Genomic DNA, 22,765 nt, shown 5'->3' with positions numbered 1-22,765 from the left:
GTATTACTACTGTATCATTATTATAAGTATATCTTTCTTTCAATTAAAAACCCACAATTCTTGTTTTGCAGATACATTCTATCGTAAAAGTGATGGTATATCGGACACGAGTGAGGTGTTTTATTAGTTTCTTCAGCACATGTGGTGCCAAAGTGCCCTTCAGGGTGTCTTCAGTGGGTTTTATTGTGTTTCATTACTCTGCGTTCAGTTCTGGGTTACATCTCACAGAGTGTTATGGTTGAAAAGCATTTATTTTGGGGCATTCCCTTGGCCTAAAGGAATCCCGGTTGCGTGGTTGCATGTCAACCTCTTTGCGTTTCCTCTCTGTCTTCCGTCTCTTCTGTTGAAGTTACTCAGATATGAAACGGTCTCAATTTAAAGGTGCAGTTTGGAGGATTTGGTAGAATCTAGCGGTGAGGCTGAAACCAGCTGAAACCAGCTGAAACCAAGCGTGTAGAAGAACTACGGGGGGCCAATGAACCTTATCTGAAGCCAGAGTTTAGTTTGTCCGTTCTGGGCTACCGTAGAAACATGGCGGCCCGCAAATCAGGGGAAATCATGCAGGTTCACCAGAAACCACGAATACCAACATGTTTATACAAGTCTGCTGGGAAAATATCTGAACTATGAACATTTACAACACTTTGACTTCATTTAAAAAGTACAAAATGTGAGTAATAAGTAAAACGACTGCTTGTACCTGCATCGTTAACCAATAATCTGAATTTTGTGAAAAAGGAGGAGTTAATTAAGATCAACTTTTCACGCTCACACGGTCTAACAGTGTTACGCCTCGGCTCATGTTCTGTCCGTCTGTACCGCTTGTGTCCCGCAGATGGCGCTCCGCTGAGTGGGCTGTCCTGGTCGTCGTCCCTGGCCGTGGTGGCCGTCTCCCTCTCGGGCCTCTTCACCTTCGTCTTCCTCATGCTGGCCTGCCTCTGCTGCAAGAAAAGCAAAACCGGCTTCAAGGTGGGCCTCTCCTCTTTAGCCGAACACCGTTTCTACCTCGACTTCCACGAAAGAAACACGAAAGAAACACGAGGCACGAAGACGAACACGGGCGCGCTCATTAAATCACGAGAAGCTTTTATGCAGCCTGGCACGGAGATACCTGCACTCTAGCTCTCTCTTTGCCCGCATGCACATTACTGCAAATGGCCTGAACACACAACCTTCCTCTCAGCCTCTCATTAGACCTCCATTGTATTCAGTACACAAGGTCTCCAGCGTTCTGTACTTAGAACACGTTTGATGGGAAGTAGACAGAGCAGCAAACAAAGGCAGTGGAGGATGTGTTTGTGTAGCGGCGGGGGGGCCTGCAGCTCTTTTCAGGTCCGTCTTGTGTCGTTGATGTAGACCCCCGGTTCTTAGCGGCAGCAGAAATGGGTCACAGCGACGCAGAAAATAGGACAGGGAACAAGTGTGTGTGTGTGTGTGTGTGTGTGTGTGTGTGTGTGTGTGTGTGTGTGTGTGTGTGTGTGTGTGACTGCAAAAATACAGCAGGATGATGGGAATGTCGATGGTTTTGTGAGAAGTTAGTTATAAACCAAAGACAGATTCAAATATTGGCCTGATGCTGATGCTGCTGCTTGGATGAAACATTAATGGATGAAGTGATTACAGTTCATCCTCTGGGGACCATGAACGTCTGCACCAAAGTGACCAACACTCAGTGTTTCCATCTTAAAGTGAGGATGTCTTTGCAAGTTAAATATCTTTTGGGTTTTTACATATTTGTAAGAAGTGACCTCGAGCTGTGGAAACATGAGATCAAATAAAATTCTGTTAAAGTAATGAACAGATAAATCACCGGTTGCAGCCCGTCTTTCGTACGTATGTTTTCTCTTACACAACGAGCCCTCACTGTGATTCATATTCCCACACCACGCTTGAAACTGTCAATTCAACGTGATTTATCCTTCAGCTACTGTTTCATGTTACAACCTTATATAAGCTATTGAGCGTTAGATCCGGGGGATAAGCCCCAATACAACAGCTCCCTGTTTAAAGGGTCCGAATCTTTACTCCTTTTACTTAAGGCAGCTCTTCTGGGGTCTCAACTCTGCTTGACGTGACGTGTAATTCAGGTGGATTTAGAGGAAAATTGTGGTTTATGCTGCTGTGACAAGAGAAGCGCGTGATTTAAGACTGCCGCTCAGAGACACGCGAGATGGTTTCGTGTTGGCCTTTCTTCCTTTTGTCCATATCTGTCTTAGGAAGCACAGAGCTGCAGCATCTGTCGCCGCGTTACGTCGCATCCTGTCCTCTCCTGAACACGGCTTGTGTTCACAAGCCGTGTTCTTTGCACACAGCCTGTCCAGAGATATACAGCGTGACTGACGTGGTCCGTGTCTGGTCTGTGTCGGCGGCGGGTCGGACCACCCGGCTCGGACCTGTCGGGGGGGGGGTGTTTCCCAGGAAGGGGGCCAGGGTGGGAGGAGGGGGGAGGAGAGAGAGAGAGGGCCTGAGGAAGGGCATACCCATGAGGCCACAGTGCATCCGGCCTCAGGGCCCCATCTGGAACTAGACTACAGCCGCTCCCAGAGCAGGAAGAGGAGATGAGAGAGAAACGCTCTCTGTGTTTCACAGGAACGATGAGAAACGATCCCCTCTCCAGTAATAACCTTTTTTTTAAAATAATTTCTCATTGCATAGAAATAAAGGGACCTGCCATGATTGCAGATTCTGGCCTTATGACACAATATTAACTTAAAAAATGAATATTTCTTGTGCCTGCTCAAAATGAGTCCTTTATAAAACCCTTAAAACAAATTGCCACGCTTCAGTTTTTGATGAAACTAGATCTTTGTTAGTGATCTCTGAGCTTTGTTCATCTTGGACAGAACCAGGCTAGCTGTTTCCCCACCCAGGGACAAACGAGACACGAGACAAGTGACAACATTACTTTTACTTTCCCACAGGACACAAACAGAAGTATCTTGTTTGACCCATCCACCTCCACCTCCACCTCCCTATTCTGTTCTTTACTACATCAGTTGCTCTGAGCATTTATTAATGACCAGGGTGCTTAGTTAGCCGGGGGCATCGAGCAGCCGTCGTATTAGACAAGTCGGGAGTGAGACCGGGTTGAGCAGAATCATTCTTTAGAAAATCTAAAATGTCTTCATGCACACCCTTCTAAATAATCTCTGAATGAGGTGCCTCAAAAGTCTCCTAATTTGTAAGATTCCTGAACAACAAAATCAGCTTAGAGAAGCCCTTAATAATTAATACGAGAGTACATGAGCACAAAAGCAGCATTTGGGTGAACAGTTAGAGATCACTCGTTCTGCACACGCCCCTTAATCTTGATGTAAAAGTTTAAAAATAAGTGGGTTCTGATGCCTAAAGCTCCTACTGTCCAGGGCTCAAATACAGAGCATGCGGCCAGTTTAATGGTTCATGTTGAGGTTAAGACCGTAGTGATGAAGATGAAGGTTCAGGAATGAAAGCAGTCAGTGAAGAGTCCTCACAAGTATGGCGTTAACCGCAAATATGTGTGTGTTGTCATGGTTTTGTGGGGAAGGGGACTGCCCTGCAGATGTTCTTTGGCTTTTGGGAGAGAGAGAGAAGAAGAAGAGAGGGAGTGATGTCACATGTATAGTATGTGAACACCCTCTTCCTCCCCCTCCTCGTCTTCCTCCAACTTGTATTTTTCTCCCTCACATTTTTGTGGGGGGCTCAGTTTCTCTCCTCTCCCTCACGAGACGACCTCGGGTTCGGCGTGGCCTGTGAACTGGGAGACGGCGCTCCTCCTCCTCCCTCTCCCTCCCCAGCGTCTCCTCTTCTCTCCCTCCGTCCCTCCGTCCTCAGCAGTCCGCCGGACAGTCCGGCTCTTCCTCCTCTCTGGACTCAACAATGACACTCTCTCTGCAGAACCATGATGCCCTTTTTCCAGCAGCCGCTCCTCCCGGCACCGCCAAGCTCCTGCTGCCCTGCATCCATCACACACATGGGAACCATGGGGGGGGCACTGAGTGTGTGTGTGTGTGTGTGTGAGAGAGAAAACATGAAAGAGTTTGAGATGCTGAAACCAAAGCAGAGGGTGTTTGATATGCCATCCGTCCCCATGGACTCTGAGGAAAGGTAAGAAGAGACACATGTACATGCTGAGCGTTGGTATTAAGAGAGAAAGACGGATGAAAAGGACAAATGTTGATCATATTTGTAGGAAGTTTGTTGGACATCTTGATCACTTCATTGTTCATCCTATTTTTGTAAATCTGTTAATGCTTTGTTTTTTATTGAAACTTGAACCTGGAAACCGAATTTTAAAAAAGCAAAAATGAAAAGATTCAGATTTCAGCTTCTCAATGTGACGATGTGTTTCTCTCTTTGAGTTTTGGACTGTTAGTAGAAAGAACTATGTGAGGACCTCAGCTTGCTTTCTAGGAAATTGCAGTTTGAATTTCTTTAATTTGCTGATTTACTTTCTTACTTATGGATTAATCGATTGAAAAAATACTAATTATTTGCAGGCCTGGTCCTGGTACCGTTTTACTGCAGGAAGTATGTGCATCGAGAGAGGATGTTGCAGCTCTGTAAAAGCTTGTGTGTGTGTGTGTGTGTGTGTGTGTGTGTGTGTGTGTGTGTGTGTGTGTGTGTGTGTGTGTGTGTCGATGTGGAGAGTGAAACCACATGTTAAATGGGAGGGCGAGCGGGGCCGTGTGAAGATTTGGATATGAGGCCGAGGGAGCGTGCGCACATGTGTGTTGTGTGTATGTGCTCGCATTCTTTGGGGGGGACAGGATGAAGTGACAGACGGAGGTGTGTGTGTGTGTGTGTGTGTGTGTGTGTGTGTGTGTGTGTGTGTGTGTGTGTGTTGCAGAGGGCTGCAGCAGGTCACATTTTTCCAGCATTGGGACCCCGCCACTCTCCAGCTCTCATCTAAGAGACTTTTATTCTGACATCCGGTCGGTGGATGCAGCCAACTCCCTCCTCCTCCTCCTCCTCCTCCTCCTCCTCCTCTTCATCCTGCCTTGTGTCCCTGCGTTCAACAGACAGAAGGACTCTTTCAGGGGCTCCTCACTGTCATGGCTCTTTTTTTATTCTCATTATTCATCTTATCCATTTCGTCTTTCCCAAAGTATTCCAGTAGAAATAGAAAAAGTAGAGCCTGGTTTAAAACAATCATTATCTAGCAAGAACAGACTCACCATGTTGCTACTTTTTAAGCATCTATTTATGCATGAGGACCTTATGATTCACGATAACCCTATTCAAAAATATTTGGCTGGAATAATTGTGACATGTTGATATTGTCCCATGTGTTATACACAGATACAAATAAACAGAGTGAACGTAGTTCACCTCAGGTAGGACGAGCTCGTTCACCACTGCACAGTGACTTCAACCACTTCATCCATTTTTCTTTTTCCATAAAGGATTCCATTCTGACATGTTTTTTTCGAAGCAGGGACTCTCTATATTGTTGACAGAGACTCATAAAATGATGGTTTATATGTGTATTAGTAGAGTCTTTATAGACGGCCATCGAGCTCTCTAACAGCTTGTCTACGCTGTAAAGACGTATTGATCTGCTGCTCGCTGGCATTTGGGGCCTGTGAAGTTGGATCAGGTGTCAGCTTGAAGAAGTCAGAAGTGCTTTCCCCTTTTTCTCATTATTCTGCGAATACGCTCATTGTCAGTTTTGATACATTATTTTAGAATATATTAGGTTCTTGCTGAGCGAGCGTTTTTCTCTCCGGGCCTTCCTCCAGATTTGATGTTTCCAGAAAGCGTCTCAGCACTAAAATCATCACGCTTAAATTGTGAAAATGTGGAGGATGGAGATATTTGCAATCTTAGCACAAATACTCTTTTGGGTAAATGTTCCAGTCGGAGACACACTGCAGCGGGCCAGGACAGCTTGCTTCAGTTAAACTGTGTTTTCTGTACATCGATGCAGTCAAACATTAATGCACAGAGTAGACATGCACCGTTATATAATCCGCCACGCCCCTAAAGGCAGATTAAGACACGCTTTGTTTCCAATTTTGCATCGCCACGTTCTTGCAAGTTACCAGTTGTGAGTCTAATGCAGTCGACCTGTCCCTTCGCATGACCTTTTGAGCTCTTGTCTTTATTTTTTTCTTCCAGGAATTCAGGAATGTGGACGGGGAGGAGTACCACGCAGATATGTCCACCTTGGCCTCGCCGGCCTCCCAGGGCAGCCCGGACGTCTACATCCTGCCGCTCACCGAGGTGTCGCTGCCGGTCGCAAAGCAGCCGTCTCGATCGGGTGGGTCGAGTCTCCATCTTCATCTATCGTGAACCGACTTACGTTGTGCACAAACTAAAGTTTCCAGTGAGAAAAAGTCACCTTGAAGAACATTTTATTTCTGTATTTAGTATGAAAACACGTGGAGCCTTGAGCTTTAAAGCAGTTTTAAAGAATCCTTTTCAGTCAGTGCTTTGTAATTTACATCTTCAGTCATTTGCTGCGTACCGATTCAAGCCTTGCATTGGCTTTATAAGACCTTCCTTACTTATGACCTACCTACTCGCGAGCACATTTCAAGGGTGTGAGAGTAGCGGCAGAGCGAGGAGAGCATCTGGCCTCGGCCAACGTTTGTCCCCGGAGTGAGCACCGCCCCGACGCTGGCCTCGGTCAGCTGGGTCTCCACCTATCCCACAATCCCTCGCTGCACGTCCCCACAGAGTGGACTCTGTGCTCCTCAGCTCTCCCTCTCTCTCTCTCTCTCTCCCACAAACATCTGCTCTGTTGCGTAATAATGTCCAGGCGACCGGCCTACACTGCTGCTTGTAGGAATGTCAGGCATTTGAGAGCACAAAACCCCAGTGAGAGTGTTCCCCTCTCTCTCTCTCTCTCTCTCTCTCTCTCTCTCTCTCTGTGTGACAATGGTCCCGGTTGTGCGTTAATGGGTCGATGCTGCCCGATAAACCGATGACTCGGGGGCGTGGCGGGACTTAATGGATCATGCCCACGCAGTTAACTCAGGGATCAGTCTAGATCTGATCTCACATAGAAGTGAATGTCTTTACATTCATGCGGTTTGACCCACACTAGCTCAACGTTAGCAGCGTATAATGAGCTGAGTAAAAAAAACTAAATATGTGTGCATGGATTGAAACCACTTGGGGGTTTTCCCCCACTATATGTTCTGTGATTTGAGTAAACTGGGCCTTTAACATATGCGTTGTCCTCTGAATAATAGAAACCATGTGGTATCACAGAGGCCAGGGATTCATTACTGCACCTTCAGGACTGCCTCGCCCACTGACATCATAGAGGGAGATAGACGTCTGTTTCTAATGAGATCCATCGTACTCTACTGTAGCACTTCCTCTCTCCACTTTCTGATTTTGTCTTCTTTTCCTACAACTAGGCCAGTTCAAGCTGAAGTTCATTTGTTTGCCATTTGTTTGAAAGTGCTTTACAAGGTGATGAAATGTTAAAGCTAAACTTACACAAAAGAACGAAGGGAAGAATAGAAGAATAGAGAAAAGCACAGCACCACAGACATGATATATGTATATAATAAATAGGAACAGCAGTTGTTGAGATGAACATCTGTTGTATCAGAAAGTGAACAGAACAGTTCTTGCTTTTAAACAAACATGGCGTAGGTTCAAGTCTCATATTTCATAACGGCTCCTGAGAGCTGAGGCAGTCTGGTTACTTTCAAACAACGTTCCCATCTCCTCCCGTCATCCTGCCGTGCACCGGGAACCGTCGAAGGACTTTGTGGATAGGTGGAGTCCTCCTAATGAGACTCCAGTACTGTGAGAGCTTGGCTCAGTCCGTGGCCCCGGTCCCCACGCAGGACCCGCCCTGATGCAGCTGCTCCGTGCCTGCAGGCCGCACTGCGAAGACTAGCGGAGCTCAGAGAGGACATGTGAACACATCGAGACTTGCTTCCTCTCAGAGCACATACGTACACTCTCTGCATCCTTCGAACAAACACTCACTCACTCACATCAGCCTCTACCATTTCTAATTGAGTTACACAACAGGAACGGGCCCACCACGTCATAAGTGAATCTAAATGTCGAAGGACAGCTCCACAGCTCAGCACCTCACCGACTCGAATGCACTGGGCCGGAGGAGCATTAATGGGGATTCCATTTGGCTCTGAGTGATTTAGCCGCTGTGCATTTCGCTAAAGACTTCCTGGATACTACAGCGATTGAACTAGACGAGACCAGACGGGACGCTCAGATGGAGATTGAGTTAGCGTGTTGGCTGTAAAGACATCTGAGAACGTACCAGGTTATTCAGGGACGTCGGGACAACCACGGGAGTTCTTTTTCTGACATTCTGTTAAGAAACAGAAGACAAATATAATATCGTCTTTGAGAATTTAGTTTCTTTTCCCCTAAATGTGTCGTCTCCCCCTCATTGTTCCATTAGCATTATGAATGTTTGCGGTTGACGTGACGGCGTTGGCGGGACCCGTTGCTTGCCGTTGTTATCGTAGAAGTCGGTTGGTTCCTACGCGTCACGGATCAGGTGGATAATAGCCCCAGTGTGTGAGCACTAACTGGTCCGAACTGGTGCCATGCTGCCCCAAGCAGCCAGACAATGGCGGTTGTTCTGCCCCCGGGCCGGAGAGAGCGTGAGTGGGTGTAAGGAATGACCAGTCTGGTGGGGGGGGGGGGGGGGGGGGGGGGGGGGGGGGGGGTGTCCAATATGGCCTCTGGACAGTGACTGGACTGTGTGGCAGTCTGGGGAAGGGGGGAGACGACAACAGCACCACAAAGACCCGCCTGTCTTCCTCTACACCCAGAGTCTGAGTGTCATCGTGGGAGACACTGAGAGAAAGAAAGGGATGGATGGTGAAGGGGCGAGAGACGGGGGGGGGGTGCTGTCGTCTATCCCGTTTCATTTGACTGAGCCGGGGACGGGGCGGTCGGGCGTAGCTCAGCTCTGCGGGCGGGAAGGACTCGGGTCATTGGGGGATGCTGACGGAGACGCGTTGGGGAGTTTGAGGACAGTCGGACAGATCAGTGGTTGGTTCAGAGCTGGCTCAGCAGAGAATTAGACCCAAGAGTCGAGTTACACGATCTACTCGAGGACCATGGGCAACGTTCACTGGCATGTTCGGATACTTCCTTTTAGAGAGGGTTGATAACAATCGACTGGGCAGACGATGGATTCTACAGTGACCACTTAACAGCCTGGAGATGGTGCGTTCTGTCATCTGTGCTTTTATCTTTTACCTTATATCTACTTTACGTTCATCCATTTCACGTCAAGCTTTAAATTTATTTTGCAGATGAAATGTTGCACAAACAATGTGTCGCGTGTCTTTTTAGTTGAGTTTAATTCTTGGAAAAGTAACTGATTAGTAGCTGAAACTGAAACCGTTTTTTGATTTTAAAAACAGGATAACGGATCATTTAAACACTGAAGGAAAATTATTTGATTCATGCAATGTGCTGGTTTGTTTCAGGTCTTCTTTATGGTTTTTTGTGCTCTTTTAACTTTTAACTTTTTTTATTTTTTAAGTACGTTATCTTTGAAAGAGATTCCATATCTAAATGGGATTTTCCTGTCTAAATAAAGGTTGCATGAATAAATAAATGAATAGATTTAATGGTTGCATCGTCTGACATGAAAACATTGCTGCCTGCCATGTTGTTTCAATCCATTTACTAATGGTATGAAAATCAATAAGCGTTGCTAATAACTTGGGCTTCCTTGAGTAGTGCCATCCATCAGAGCGAACATCAATCGTGCATTATCCGTTTTATATTATCGTTGTGTGACGATGCAACTTAAATGTGGAATTATTTGAAAAGGCCGCATGTCATTTTGATTGTTACGATGATGTAACTTTGATAAAAACAGAATAAATGCAGACTTGATGGTCAGTCTGCAAGTTTTAAAGGGTCTGCCAATATATGGAAAGTAATGGGAGTCAATGGCTGGCTGGAATGGTGGCACAAATACATTCGTTATCTCTGAAACACTGGTAGCTGTCATGTGATTCGTCGTAAACAGCTCAGCAAAGACCACAATCATAACTGTAACGTCCTTTTCCTCTCTCCTTCTCCTCCTCCAGTCCAGCTCCTGAAGTCCACGGATCTCGGCCGCCACAGTCTCCTCTACCTGAAAGAGATCGGGAATGGCTGGTTCGGGAAGGTAAGCCCGTACTTCTGACGCCTGCACACATCTCTTCACAACCTCCCGCCGGTGGTTTTGACAGACGCTCCCGCTGTCCCTGCAGCTACCCGCCGGGTAGATGAAAGGCAGCGCCGGTGAGCCCCACGTCACGGCTGTTAGTCTCTGCTGTGATCCCAGACGCCTGTTTAGGATGAAGTCAGTCCAAAAAAGTCCAAAAAAGAGTTACCCTGTAACGTCTGAGTGTGTATCGCCGACCTGATCGCTGGGCCTTTGATGTCGGCCTGTCCGTGAAGGGCTAGACTTTAAGCTGGTAGAAGTGACACCGCAGGCTGATCAATGTGCTCGTCTCGTGTTTTTACAACCAGATAACATGTTGTTGTCGTTCTCTCTTGTTCTCTCCCTTCTCTCCGTTTCTCCTCCTCTTCCAACTCAAACTGTTCACTCATGACCATACATGCGTCCTCTCCATCCTTGTGTACCTTGACTGGGTATGTCCATCTGTACGTGCGTTTGTCTGCATTTTTCTGTCTCTGCACCATCTTTTTTTGATTTTGGATTCTCTCCCCTAAACCTCCTGCATGACTGCTTCACGTCTTTGTTTGTTCGTCTCTGTGTCCACTCCACTCCACGCTCCAATGGGTTTGTCTGTGTGTAAAAATGTCTGTCCGTCTGTCCGTCCATCTGTCTTCCCCGTGCGTATATGCGTCTCTTTCTGAACCGTTTCAGGTTCTGCTGGGGGAGGTGAACGCAGGCCTGAACACCACCCAGGTGGTGGTGAAGGAACTCAAAGCCAGCGGCAGCGTGCAGGACCAGATGCACTTCCTGGAGGAAGCGCAGCCTTTCCGGTATTTATTTACTCCTGTCACCTGTCACCTGTCACTCTGGTTGGATATCTGTTCTTCTGTCTGTCAGTGACGGTAAAGTAACTCATACATACGTTCACTGTCAATTCTGAGGCGGTGGAACTGAGTATTGACATTTTTAACTTTCCCTCCGCTACATGTCAGAGGGGATTTTATATATATATATATATATATATATATATATAAATAAAAATAAATAAAAAAAATATATATATATATATATTATATATATATATAATACATAATACATAAGGGACCATGCCTCAAAATTAGTACTTTATTTAGTATTTTCCAGCTTTTACTTGTAGAAGAAATGTTATGCTGAACTTTTACACCATGTCCTTTAATTATAACTTTCTATACTATGCACAATTGTTTAATGTATTATTTAGAATTGGTTTATATCATTTGTAGTTCTACCTGGTGCTGTGGTCTCATGCTCTTCTTCCTCTCCTCCTCTGCTCTTCAGTGCCCTCCAGCACCCGGCTCTGCTGCAGTGTTTGGCCCAGTGCACCGAGATCACTCCCTACCTGCTGGTGATGGAGTTTTGTCCGCTAGTGAGTATCCAAACCCACATGGTCAGGTTACAGGAAAAGAGATTAATACATATTAAGAAACATCTGAAGATGAATCAAACCTGGTGCCGAGCGGAGTGGAGAGCTGCCTCGGCCCCCTCATTTACTTTAAGAACTTTATTTTGTATTAAAATCAATGTTCCTTTGCAGCTAAGTGTTATTTTTTTATATTGGGCTATATATTGCATTTGGTGCATGAAGTCTATCAAAAGTAATCTACAGTGAGATGTGTGTTGTAGTTAATGAAAGCCCAGGTCATGTCTTTTCAACAACAGTTCAGGACATTAAATGGATTGAAAACTTCTAATGTTTTGTAGTTTAGATGATTTTTGTGTTAATTATTGTTGACAATAGAAACATTCTTGGCAGCTGCTGTATTTATTTGGCACAGTACAGTTGTACCACTCAACCTGCAGCCTATCGGCTCCAACAGGATCCATTTGGCTCAGAAGATTTGACGCTGATAATTGAGGTGATATTTAAGTAATCAAAGAACGGGCTCCCACTTTAGATCTATACATTTTGAATTCACTCCACAGTGTAAGTGGTGTGCATCGGTGATAGCTGATAGTTCAGGTATATATCTGAACAGAAGATGTTCATCTGGTGCTCTTCATGAAGGATTCCAGATTCTAACACGAACAAGAGATGGGCGACTCTTGGCCCCATTAAGCACAATGACAAGACTGCCGTCCAGTGGTCAGAGGCTGTAACACATATTTATTTTATTTATCTACCGTGTCCAGGGGGATGTGAAGGGTTACCTCCGAAGCTGCAGGTCCTCAGAGACCATGACCCCCGAGCCCTTGATTCTTCAACGGATGGCCTGCGACATCGCCTCGGGACTCTTGCACATGCACAAACACAACTTCACGCACAGGTAGGAAGCCATTAGTCAAACAGAACACACCAGGCCCGAAGCCAGTGTCTGTTATTGATCGGTAAACTCTTGCCTTTTGCTTCCCGGTTGCTTCCTGGAACAATATCCTGGTGCTGCCTGAGTGCTCCTTACAGACTCCAGCATCAGTGATTTTGTTGCAGGCGGTGACCCTCATCTCCACAACAACTCAAGCCTCCATCCCGTCGACATTTCAGCACCATTTTCAGAGACAGGAGCGTTGAACTAGTCTAACTTCGAAAGATGAAGTATTTAATCTTGCAGTCAGTGTTTTGCATGAAGGGTAATATGTTTGTGCCTAAATAAATATGACCATCCTGCAACGTCCTGTTCTTATGTTTCTTAATAATGAAGATCTGTAACAGCTGTTTACCTCCTCCCCCCTTTGTGACCAGTGACCTGGCTTTGAGGAACTGCTTGTTGACTGCTGATGTCTCAGTGAAGATTGGCGATTATGGCCTGGCCCAGAACAAGTACAAGGTCTGTTTATCACAAAAAAACACATGCAAACTGTAAAAAAAAAGTGTTTTAATGAATTAATAAAAAAGGTGAGCTAAGATAGTTATGAGTCCTACATCTACGAATAGACATTTACTCCACCCAAGTGAGTTTCTACAGAGTTTACAGATTATTTCATCATGCTTTTTGTTTGTTTTTACTGTGCGGCTGATATGACTGAATACAAATACATTTTAAAAAGTACAATTGTCTTCTGTCCCTTCGTCCCTCCTTTCAGGATGATTACTACACAACATCAGATCAGATGTGCGTGCCGCTGCGCTGGATCGCTCCAGAGCTGGTGGACGAGGTCCACGGAAACCTGCTGGTGACTGACCAGACCCAACACAGCAACATGTGGTAGGACACACACACACACACACACACACACACACACACACACACACACACACACACACACACACACACAATTATTTAGCGACTAGATTAAGTATTTGTCTATAGGGGGGATGACATGTTCTTGTTGTGATTGCTGTTTTTATGCTGTGTCTCAGGTCTCTAGGCGTTACGATCTGGGAGCTGTTCGAGCTTGGAAACCAGCCCTACAGACACTACTCTGACAGACAAGTACTGACCTACGCTGTGAGGGAGCAGCAGCTGCGACTGCCCAAACCGCTGCTCAAAGTGCCCCTGGCTGAGCGCTGGTGAGACTCAAACCAGAACCACATTTAGAAACATCTTTAAAATATTGAACAGTTGTGTTTTTGCAGGAGATGCGAAAACATTTCCTGCAAAACACAACACTCAGAGAAACACAGTTCTTATGCTTGTGCTCCTCAGGTATGAGGTGATGCAGTTCTGCTGGCTCCAGCCTGAGCAGAGACCCAATGCAGAGGAAGTCCACTTGCTGCTCAGCTACCTGTGTGCCAAGGGGGCCAGCGAGGTCGAAGAGGACTTTGAGAGGCGATGGAAATCCCTGCGTCCCAATACTATATTCAACAGCCACCGCGGTGCCTCGGCAATGTCCCGAGACCACCCCTCATCGACCTCCTCCTCTTTTCCCCTCCTTGAGCAATTTTCGGCTGGTGATGGCTACCACTCAGAGTCCGGGGATGATATACTTACGGTCACAGAGACCAGCCATGGCCTGAACTTTGAGTACAAGTGGGAGCAAGCCAGAGCAGACCAGTCGTACAGAGCCCCGGACTCCTCTAGTGCCCTGGATCAGGTCGACCATCATCACCAGGAAGCGTTTTACCCACCTGGGGGCATCGTGGGAGGCTGCCCCATAGAGAGTCTCAGCCACGGACTTTCTCCTTCTTACTACCAATCAAAACATCTCCACGCTCCAGGCATACTTCCTGTCCTCAGTGCCCACAGCCCCTCAGTAAGCAGTGAATACTACATCCGCATCGAAGAGCCGGTAGATTGTAACATTGATCTGGACTACACCATGTGCTCCTACAGCCCAGACTACCAAGGCAGCAACGGGAGCTTTCTGACTGGGAGCGCCGACTCAGGCGAGTGCATGGCCTGCCCGTCACAGACCAAGAACACGGGTCCTTTCTGGTCAGCAGACATCCATAAGTCAGATATGTACGACTCGAATGACTCAAGTCCTGCTATCTCCCTGACAATGGAGCCCCTTTTAGGGCAAGTGTTGGACAATAGCCCACTGCGACCCTGGGAGTCTAGTCACTATGTGTCCTATAAAGACAGAGACGGGGGTTACTACTATGAGCACTCACCCCCTTTGGGAATAGATCACTATCTGATTGGACGTGACTCCTCCAGTGAGCGTCATCAGGAGAGCTGGGGGTCAAGGAGCCTGCGTCAGGCCTTGGGTGAGTTGGAGAACCCACTAGGCATAACCCCCGCCGTGAACAGTGCACCTCAACAGGCCTACAGGGACGCCTACATGGACACAAGTCAGACCTCCATCATAGGAAAGAACATGACGGGGGGCTACTACGACATGATGGGCTCCCTGAGGAAGACCATGCCCGGACACACCAGGCACAACAGCCACTCCGTCAGCATTAACATGGAGACAGAGGGGGCGCTCTTCATCGGGCACAGAGACAGCGATACAGAGGAGGAGGAAGAAGAGGACATATTCGTTGAGAGACACACCTGCAACACTTGGCCTTCAAAACACCGCCACAGCAGCGTGGGTCGCCACAGCAGCGTGGGTCGCCACAGCAGCGTGGGTCGCCACAGCAGCGTGGGTCACCACAGACGCGGGAGCCACAGCTGCAGACAGGATGCCTACGTGGACTTTCACTACACAATGCCAAGTACAGACATTGAAGACTCCTGGCCGGAGGAGCATAGCCTGGCCTTCCACTCTCTTCCCAAACCCGTTGACTATCTCGAGCCCCACCAGGCCAAAGACAACAGTGCCTGCCTTAGTCTGAGCAAACATCATGCAATGGTGCCCTCAGACAACTGCAACGCTTACATCTACCTGTGCCATGAGGGCGAGACTCAAGTGCCGGCATCTGGAGATTGCTGCCACTCACACTTTGTTGACCCGCTCACAGGCTTGCTGGTCAGAAACAACAGCTACAGTCACAGCAGCTACAGTCACAGCAGCTACATCAGCGATAAGGCCATTGACACCTCAAGCAATGACGAGATGATCAATCTATCACCGGCTCCAGGGGGTCCCATTGTGGCCAAACCTTCTTTGACAAAGACCGAAGACATTAGAGAGCAATATGTTGACCTTACAACTGATAAAGCTCTCTTCAAAGAGAAGAGGGCGGACGTAATCAAAGAAAATCTAATCATGCAAAAGCCGGCAGAGCCTAAAGTAGAAGAGGTGACCCTGACAATGACTGTAACCACTCCGCCTCCTGATGACAACATGCACGTGATGGTGGCCCTCACAGATCCGCAGTCTGAGTTGAGTCACACTGGCGACAGCGGCGTCGACCGAGGGGGCTCCAGCGTGAGCCTCGCCGACATCCTCGACTGCAGTGACGACGACGACGACGACGTCACAGATGACATCACCGACGTCACCTCAGGCATCTTTGCAGACGAGTCCAGCGAGCTGAACGCCTCTCCTGCCTTCAAGTCGCTCCAGAAGCAGGTAGGAACTCCGGATTCCATGGATTCCATGGATCTGCCCTCTGCAGCTGGGTCTTGCGAAGGCTTCAGCCCCGCGTCCTCCCACCCTTCCAGCTCACCTAAAGCTATGGACAGTGGATACGACACAGAAAATAATGAGAGCCCCGAGTTTGTACCCAAAGAGCCTCATGAACCCCGTGAACAACCTACCCTTCATGCAAGCCTGGAGGAGGACAAGGAGCTGGAGGAGCAGGAAGAGGAGGGTGAAGTAGAGCGAGAGGCTGAACCATCATCAGGGGAAGATTTGGCCTTGGGAGCCTCACAGACCGGCGACCACAGTCTTCTACCGCTGAGCGATAAGACTCCATACAGAGACTCGGCCTACTTTTCAGACTATGAGAATGAAAGGCAGTCCAGGGATGAAGGGGAAGAACTGTCAGAGAGACTGAGAGATGAAGAAGATGTTGAAAAGGAACGCATGGGACAAAGGAAGGGCGAGAAAAGGAAGAACGAGGAGGAGGAAGAGCTAAACGACACCGTAGTGAACAAAGACATTAAACTTGACGTGAAACACATATCAACAGGACGAACAGAATCCTCATCTCCAGTAGAGATGGATGCATATTTGACAGAAGAGTGTGACCAGGATGAGGTACTGGGGCTACATGTGGAGCCCTCTGACAGCGCTTCAATAGCAGATGGCGGGCTGGATGAATGGCCATCTCAGGAGGAGAGCTCGTCCCTAGGAGACTGGGCGGCAGAGGTGGTGGGGGCCATGGAAGAAGCCCTTGGTGCCCTGAATGGAGATTGTACCTCAGACGTCAAGGTAGAGGAGGAGGAAGCAGAAGACTCTGTTCAAGATGTAGAAACAACAGAAGAGCCAGAGATCAAGACGATTCAAAACAGACCTTCGGGGATATCCGGTGAAATCCTGCACACTTTACCCAAAGACGAGGTGGCCTTGCAGCACACGGCAAGCACCAGGCGGTTTTCTTCGTCCTCTCCTCCACCTCCCTCCACCCCTCCCCCTCCGCTGACTGCAACGGAGGGCCGAGGGCCTCCGGCTAACGGGGAAGAAGCGGACGAGGAGGACGGCGACAGCGACGACAGCGACGAGTCGGACGAGGAGCTGCGAATCTACAGCGTGCAGGAGCAGAGCGGCGGGGAGGAGAGCGACGACGAGTGCTACCCGGTGCCCATCGTGGTGAGCGACAGCAGCGAAGACCACAACCTGCGCAGCCTCCTTAAGATGCCGACGCTGCTTACGGCAGAGAACCTGGAGGAGGAGCTCGGATACAAGAGGAAGACGGTGTCTTTTTTTGACGATGTCACGGTCTACCTGTTCGATCAGGTGAGTGGCAGAAAGGGAATATTCAAACAGAGCAAATGGGCAGCATGACTCAGAAATAATCCTGGTTTTGCCGTAAGAATCTTGCAAACACGTTAGCTTTAAGAATCTTTAAAGCCAGTGAAGTTGTAGCGGCAGTGAATCTGTCTGCGTTCTTTGATCTGAAGTCCATCTAACAGCTTCTTCTACTTATCTTCACTGTCACCAGGAAAGCCCAACTAAAGAGCTGGCTGAGCATGGCTTCCCTCTCGGAGCGGAGGGTCAGAGTTCACGCAGCAAATCCCAAGAAAGGCTCAACGCCTCAGATGACTCTTCAGATGGGAACGTCTCAGAGGAGAGTAAGTACAACAGTGCATTCCTTAATGTAGAACTCAAATATCAATTCTTAAATAAAAGATAAGATCTAATTAAATACCTAAATATCTTATTATGATCTGCTCTCAGGTGCAGGATATGAGTGGGAGGACGACTTCCCCCTGCTCCCTCTGCCAACATCCTCAGTGGCGTCCGACTCCCCTCCCCCCCGCTTCATCCCCAAAGCTCCGGACCCCAAACCAGCCGTACAGTTCTCCCGCTTCACCGTCTCCCCCTCCAGCGTGTCTCGTTTCTCCATCACTCACATCTCCGACTCTGACATGGACTCCGCAGGAGGTGGGTCACCTCATCTTTCCTCAAATATGATACAAGTTTTTATTGATTTGATTTAGTTTTCTGGGACCGAGATGCAGATTGAATTTTTGATCAAACTGAAAATGGTTAACAGATCAAACTTGTGATTTCATGGTCAATGCCACAAAAACACAGCAACAATAAGGCTACGGTCTCTTCACATCAAAGCTCAAAGGACTGAAAGAAAGTCTTGATCTTTTGTAGATTAAAAGAACTTTGCAACTTTTATTGTCTGAATAAGTAACAATTAAAGATTAAAGAATGTGAGCTCAAAACGGATTATCTGTAGACATGCGAAAATGAAAAATAATTGTCAAAGTTGGTGCTAATTGTTTCAGATATCTGCGCTTATGGTTCCTCTGAGGTTTAGTTTGAAGCCTTGACTCTTGGAGGAACTAATCTAAAGCTAGATGAATTCTAAATCATGTGCATGTTTTAGCTAATACGGTTATTAAAAAACTTCTTTATCTTGTGTTAAACTTAATCCCAGTTTTACAAACTGGCCCATTAAAGATGTAATTGTTGGCTACAACGTGTTGCCACAGACTGATTTACAGTCAAACTTATGTACCGTGCTGATGAGATAATAAACTTTCTGGCCAAGTTTCATAGAACTCTGCCAACACTTTGCAGGAGCCAGATGCCTAATAGCCTGTAAGGAGTCCTTGCGTTGACTAATCGTCTGTTCCTCGGTCCGTCTCTTGCAGGAAGCAGCGAGGACGGGGACAAAGAATGACGAGCTGTGGACGTTTACTGCCTCTCCGTGACGACAACTCGGCCTGCTAGCATGACTTCTAATTTATTTTTTAACGTCAGGTTTTAGAAACACAAGACAGTGCCTCTTACCGCCCGTCGACACTTTTTGACCTGAGCTGTTTAGAATACTGAAAAGAGAATGGTTAATGTATACAATCTACAGAATATTAATATATACTGTGCGTATGATGTAAATAGTCCATGAAAGCAGGGGGAACTTTGAATTGTGCATATTTTTCAGATCAAAGAGACACAATGGAAGGACGTCACATTTGCCACCTCTTAATTTATGATGGGAAGCACTCCTGAGAGAGCGGAGCCACCTGGACTCAGAGTTAAACTGGATCGGCACAGCTCCACAGACTTTGTACTTTTTAGGAAACTGCGTAACTTGTCTTAATAAATATCAACGAGAATCCTTTAGGTATCATGAGTAATATATTGTTAATATTCATCCAGAGACAAAGGACATGCGAGCGGGAAAGAAGGAAGCAAAGGGAATTTCAATGGGTCACGTTTGGTTACAGAATGTCCATTTTGTTTTTTGGAAACAGCTGATTGAACCTGGACAATGTGATATTTTGTGACTCTTTTCTTTTGTATCAGGACCACTACTGTACTCTTTTACATGAATAAGTGGCTCATTCTCTCTACCAAATTGAGCGCCAGCACCGCCATCACGACCGATCCCTCTTTGTTGTAAACATCCGGCACAACATTGTCACCGTAGTGACAGGAAGTCCTTTCAGATTTAATTCTTATTAAAGGCGTAACAGGTTTTTCCAATTGAAGCAATGCATGGTTTTCAAGTATCTATTAAGCAGTATCTATAGGAATGTATTGCTTAGAGACAAAAAGGGAGAGTTTTTTGTTGTTTTGGAGAAGAGATGGGCACACATGGTCAGGGAAACATGGGCCAATACGGCTGGGCAATGTATGTATATATGTAATATTGTATCCTGACAGTGGTATACATCATTATGAAATAACACTTGGCAAATCAAGGTTCGTCATCACATTGATGCAGAGATCCAGTAAATCCAATATGGCCGAAATGCAGTAATACTCATATTCATTTGCAACAATATTCACAAAGGCCTAATACCGCCAGAGGTATTAAAGGGATAGATACCGTGGTTTTATTTATGGTCATTATATATCATCATATTGCCCAACCCTATAGGCCAATGTTTCAAAATACAAACATGCACAACCATGTTTTTAAAAGGCTTTTGAGTTATATTAGTCTGAACATACATGCATCTGTAAATCAGCACATTATACATCCGGTATTTCTCAGCTTCTGCTCAGCCTCCCATGTGATGTTTGTGAGAGGAACGAGAACAGCTGTCTTGGCTTCACGGTTACCGTCGCTTGCTGTATATTGGCTTCACTGAGCTTCATTTCATCAGTTTTGTGCAACGACGCTGGTATTGAGCTGAACCGATGAACCGTTTCTGGTTCTTCTAACTCGTTATGAATTTGGGTTAAAACAGGAAGACAAATCTGAGCATCACGTTGAAACGGTAACAGAATGAGATTCAATATGAAAAGAATAACGGATCAATTCAGTGTTGGAGGGTCAATCGAGGGCTGACGCCATGATCACGAACTGTTGCAAAGCTTTGTTTTCTGTGTGTAAATGGAAGGAGGTGAAGTGGTTGATGAGCTGCTGGTTGCCTCCTTTCAAAACGCCCCGTCAACATAGAGTGTCTTCTAAGTGTCTGTTTGCCTTCCAGGGCTTTAATATTCTGAAACAGTGAAGCATAGAACCATCTAGACAGCTGTCCGTAATATTTTTGTATCTCGACAAGAATACTTTTTAGAGTATTGATGTACTTGTACCTGAATAGGAGGGGAGGTTTAAATGTCTCATGTTTTATTGTTGCCAAAGAGATGTTGTGTTGTTGATTCAGGGGCAACAGTTGGTGTTGTTTTTACCCCCAAAATGGAGACAGACAGAAGGAACAATACAAGAGCTTTGGCCTGGTCCTAAAAAAAAAAAAAAATCATAAAGGTTTTGGTTTGCGATACTGTCGGTAACATGTGCCCCCCCCCCCAATGACCTGGTCACATCATTACTTTCTGTACCTTCTATCAAATATAAATAAAGTCTGTTTTACACATCTTAAGATATCTGTTGACCTTTTTATTTATAGTATTTTAACAAAGTAAATCTAGGCTCATGCTGGGATCAGATTCCAATGTTAGCCCGACAATGAGAGTCTAACAGTCTTCCATGTACCAAAGAAGTAAAAGATTAATATTATTGTTGGTGCTGTCAGGTGGAGGCAGAATTAATTTGATCACCTGATCTGAGAGCATGCATCTTGAAAGACGTGTCGTCTGATCACAGCATGACATAAAAGATGTAAAGTACGATATGGGTGAAAACCTGGTTCTTTATTCTCAAAATTAAGTATATATATGCTATAAAGCATGCTTTTTCTACATGCTATACTATGACTTTTTATAGACATACTTGTCAGGGATTCTCAACTACTGTCCCTGGCTAAGTGGAGAGCAAGGCAGCCTTTTAATCAGAGGGTTGTCGGTTCAATCCCCAGCTCCTCCTCTGCTAATCTCATGTCAATGTGTCCTTCAGTAAGACACTTAACCCCTAAATACTATTACTATGACTTTTTTCGACATGCTATACAATGACTGTTTTTTGACTTTTTTCAACATGCTATACTATCACCGTAGTATTATAACATGTTGAATAATGTCATAAAAAAGTCATATTATAGTATGTTGAAAAAAGTCATAGTACAGTTTGTCAAAAAAAGTCATAGTATAGTATGTTGAAAAAAATAGTATAGCATGTCGAAAAAAGTCATAGTATATTATGTCAAAAAAAGTCATAAAAAAGTCGTAGTACAGTATGTCGAAAAAAGTCATAGTATAGCCTGTCGAAAAATGTCATAGTATAATATGTCAAAAAAGTCATAATATAGTATGTCGAAAAAAGTCATCGTATATAGTATGTTGAAAAATGTCATAGTATAGTATGTCGAAAAAAGTCATAGTATAGCATGTCGAAAAAAGTCATGAAAATATGCACATACATTATATTTTTTATATACCCCCCCCCCCCCCACTCCTGCAGGCACATTTTCTCCAAAATTGTCCAAATCACATTGAGAAAATGATGAAAAGTTAAACAGTTTGTTTTGCTGTTTTTGTTGTTGAAAATTAGTTATTTAACATAACAACTGATTGAATTAACTGATTATTAATTTAGAAAAACATGAAAAAGAATTATGATTCTTTTTATAATGATATATTATAATATGTGTGTGTTATTATTATAATTATAATATATAAGTATATATATATTCATATATATATGTATATATGTATACATATATATATATATATATATATGTATACATATATATCTCGGGGGTTTGATACCCATCTAACACTGACTTTTTTCAATATGCCATATCATGACTTTTGTGACTTTTTCCATATGCTATACTAAGACTTTTTTTTACTTTTTTCAACATGCTAAATGTAACAACGTACCGCCGTTATCTATGCTGCGGACAGTATTTGAGATGTGGTGTAATGAAGGTACCAAGGAAAACGCACACAATGTCATTGTGTTTATTTATTGTTAGACTGTGGATGCTGGGAGCCATGTGCACACCTGGGACACAGTTGTTCCTTTTGTTCTCCCTGGGAACAAACAAATAGACGACGGCAGTGAGTGACTGATGGAACAGACCGGATTGTATTAATGTCCAATTAGTTACGTGGCAGAACAATGGAGTGCATATATATGGCCAAGCTAAAGATAAAAGTCAGTATAAATATTGCAATAACTCACCTCTGCCCGTTTCCTCTTCCCAGGGTGTTCGGACAAAATAGTTACCTGGAAGCTCGAGCACCCATTTACAGTTCTGGGAAGTACCAACCACAGGAAGCGGGTAGGGGGGAAGTCAAGATATGTGTTGCTCTGTTTATTTAGATAAATGATGTGTTTATAATTTACTCTATTTATAGGGATCGTAAATATTTGTAAAT

At 45.5% G+C, this 22,765-nt stretch overlaps 1 protein-coding gene across 3 annotated transcripts; it reads left to right on the top strand.

Annotated features, from left to right (window-relative positions):
- Window positions 1-838: 838 nt before the first annotated feature.
- Window positions 839-20,859, top strand: LOC137886630 (serine/threonine-protein kinase LMTK1-like). Of its 3 annotated transcripts, none has more exons than XM_068729164.1 (13): window positions 839-969; window positions 6,100-6,241; window positions 10,029-10,108; window positions 10,817-10,935; window positions 11,423-11,510; window positions 12,275-12,408; window positions 12,822-12,906; window positions 13,163-13,284; window positions 13,440-13,589; window positions 13,726-17,311; window positions 17,517-17,646; window positions 17,753-17,959; window positions 18,685-20,859. In XM_068729164.1, the coding sequence occupies exons 1-13, from the start codon at window positions 925-927 to the stop codon at window positions 18,711-18,713; spliced, it is 4,917 nt and encodes a 1,638-aa protein (XP_068585265.1). In that variant the 5' UTR covers window positions 839-924; the 3' UTR covers window positions 18,714-20,859. The 3 variants fall into 3 exon arrangements, with proteins under 3 accessions (XP_068585265.1, XP_068585263.1, XP_068585264.1); XM_068729162.1 differs by lacking the exon at window positions 839-969 and adding an exon at window positions 3,690-4,086; XM_068729163.1 differs by lacking the exon at window positions 839-969 and adding an exon at window positions 4,456-4,913.
- The last annotated feature ends 1,906 nt before the right edge of the window (window positions 20,860-22,765 follow it).

Source organism: Cebidichthys violaceus, unplaced genomic scaffold, assembly GCF_023349555.1.
Source record: "Cebidichthys violaceus isolate CVI_PGR_0920_01 unplaced genomic scaffold, fCebVio1.0.p SCAF_45, whole genome shotgun sequence".
Taxonomy (NCBI): Eukaryota; Metazoa; Chordata; class Actinopteri; order Perciformes; family Stichaeidae; genus Cebidichthys; species Cebidichthys violaceus.
The sequence above is the reverse complement of the archived record's forward strand: the minus strand, read 5'-3'. Positions and strand labels throughout refer to the sequence as shown.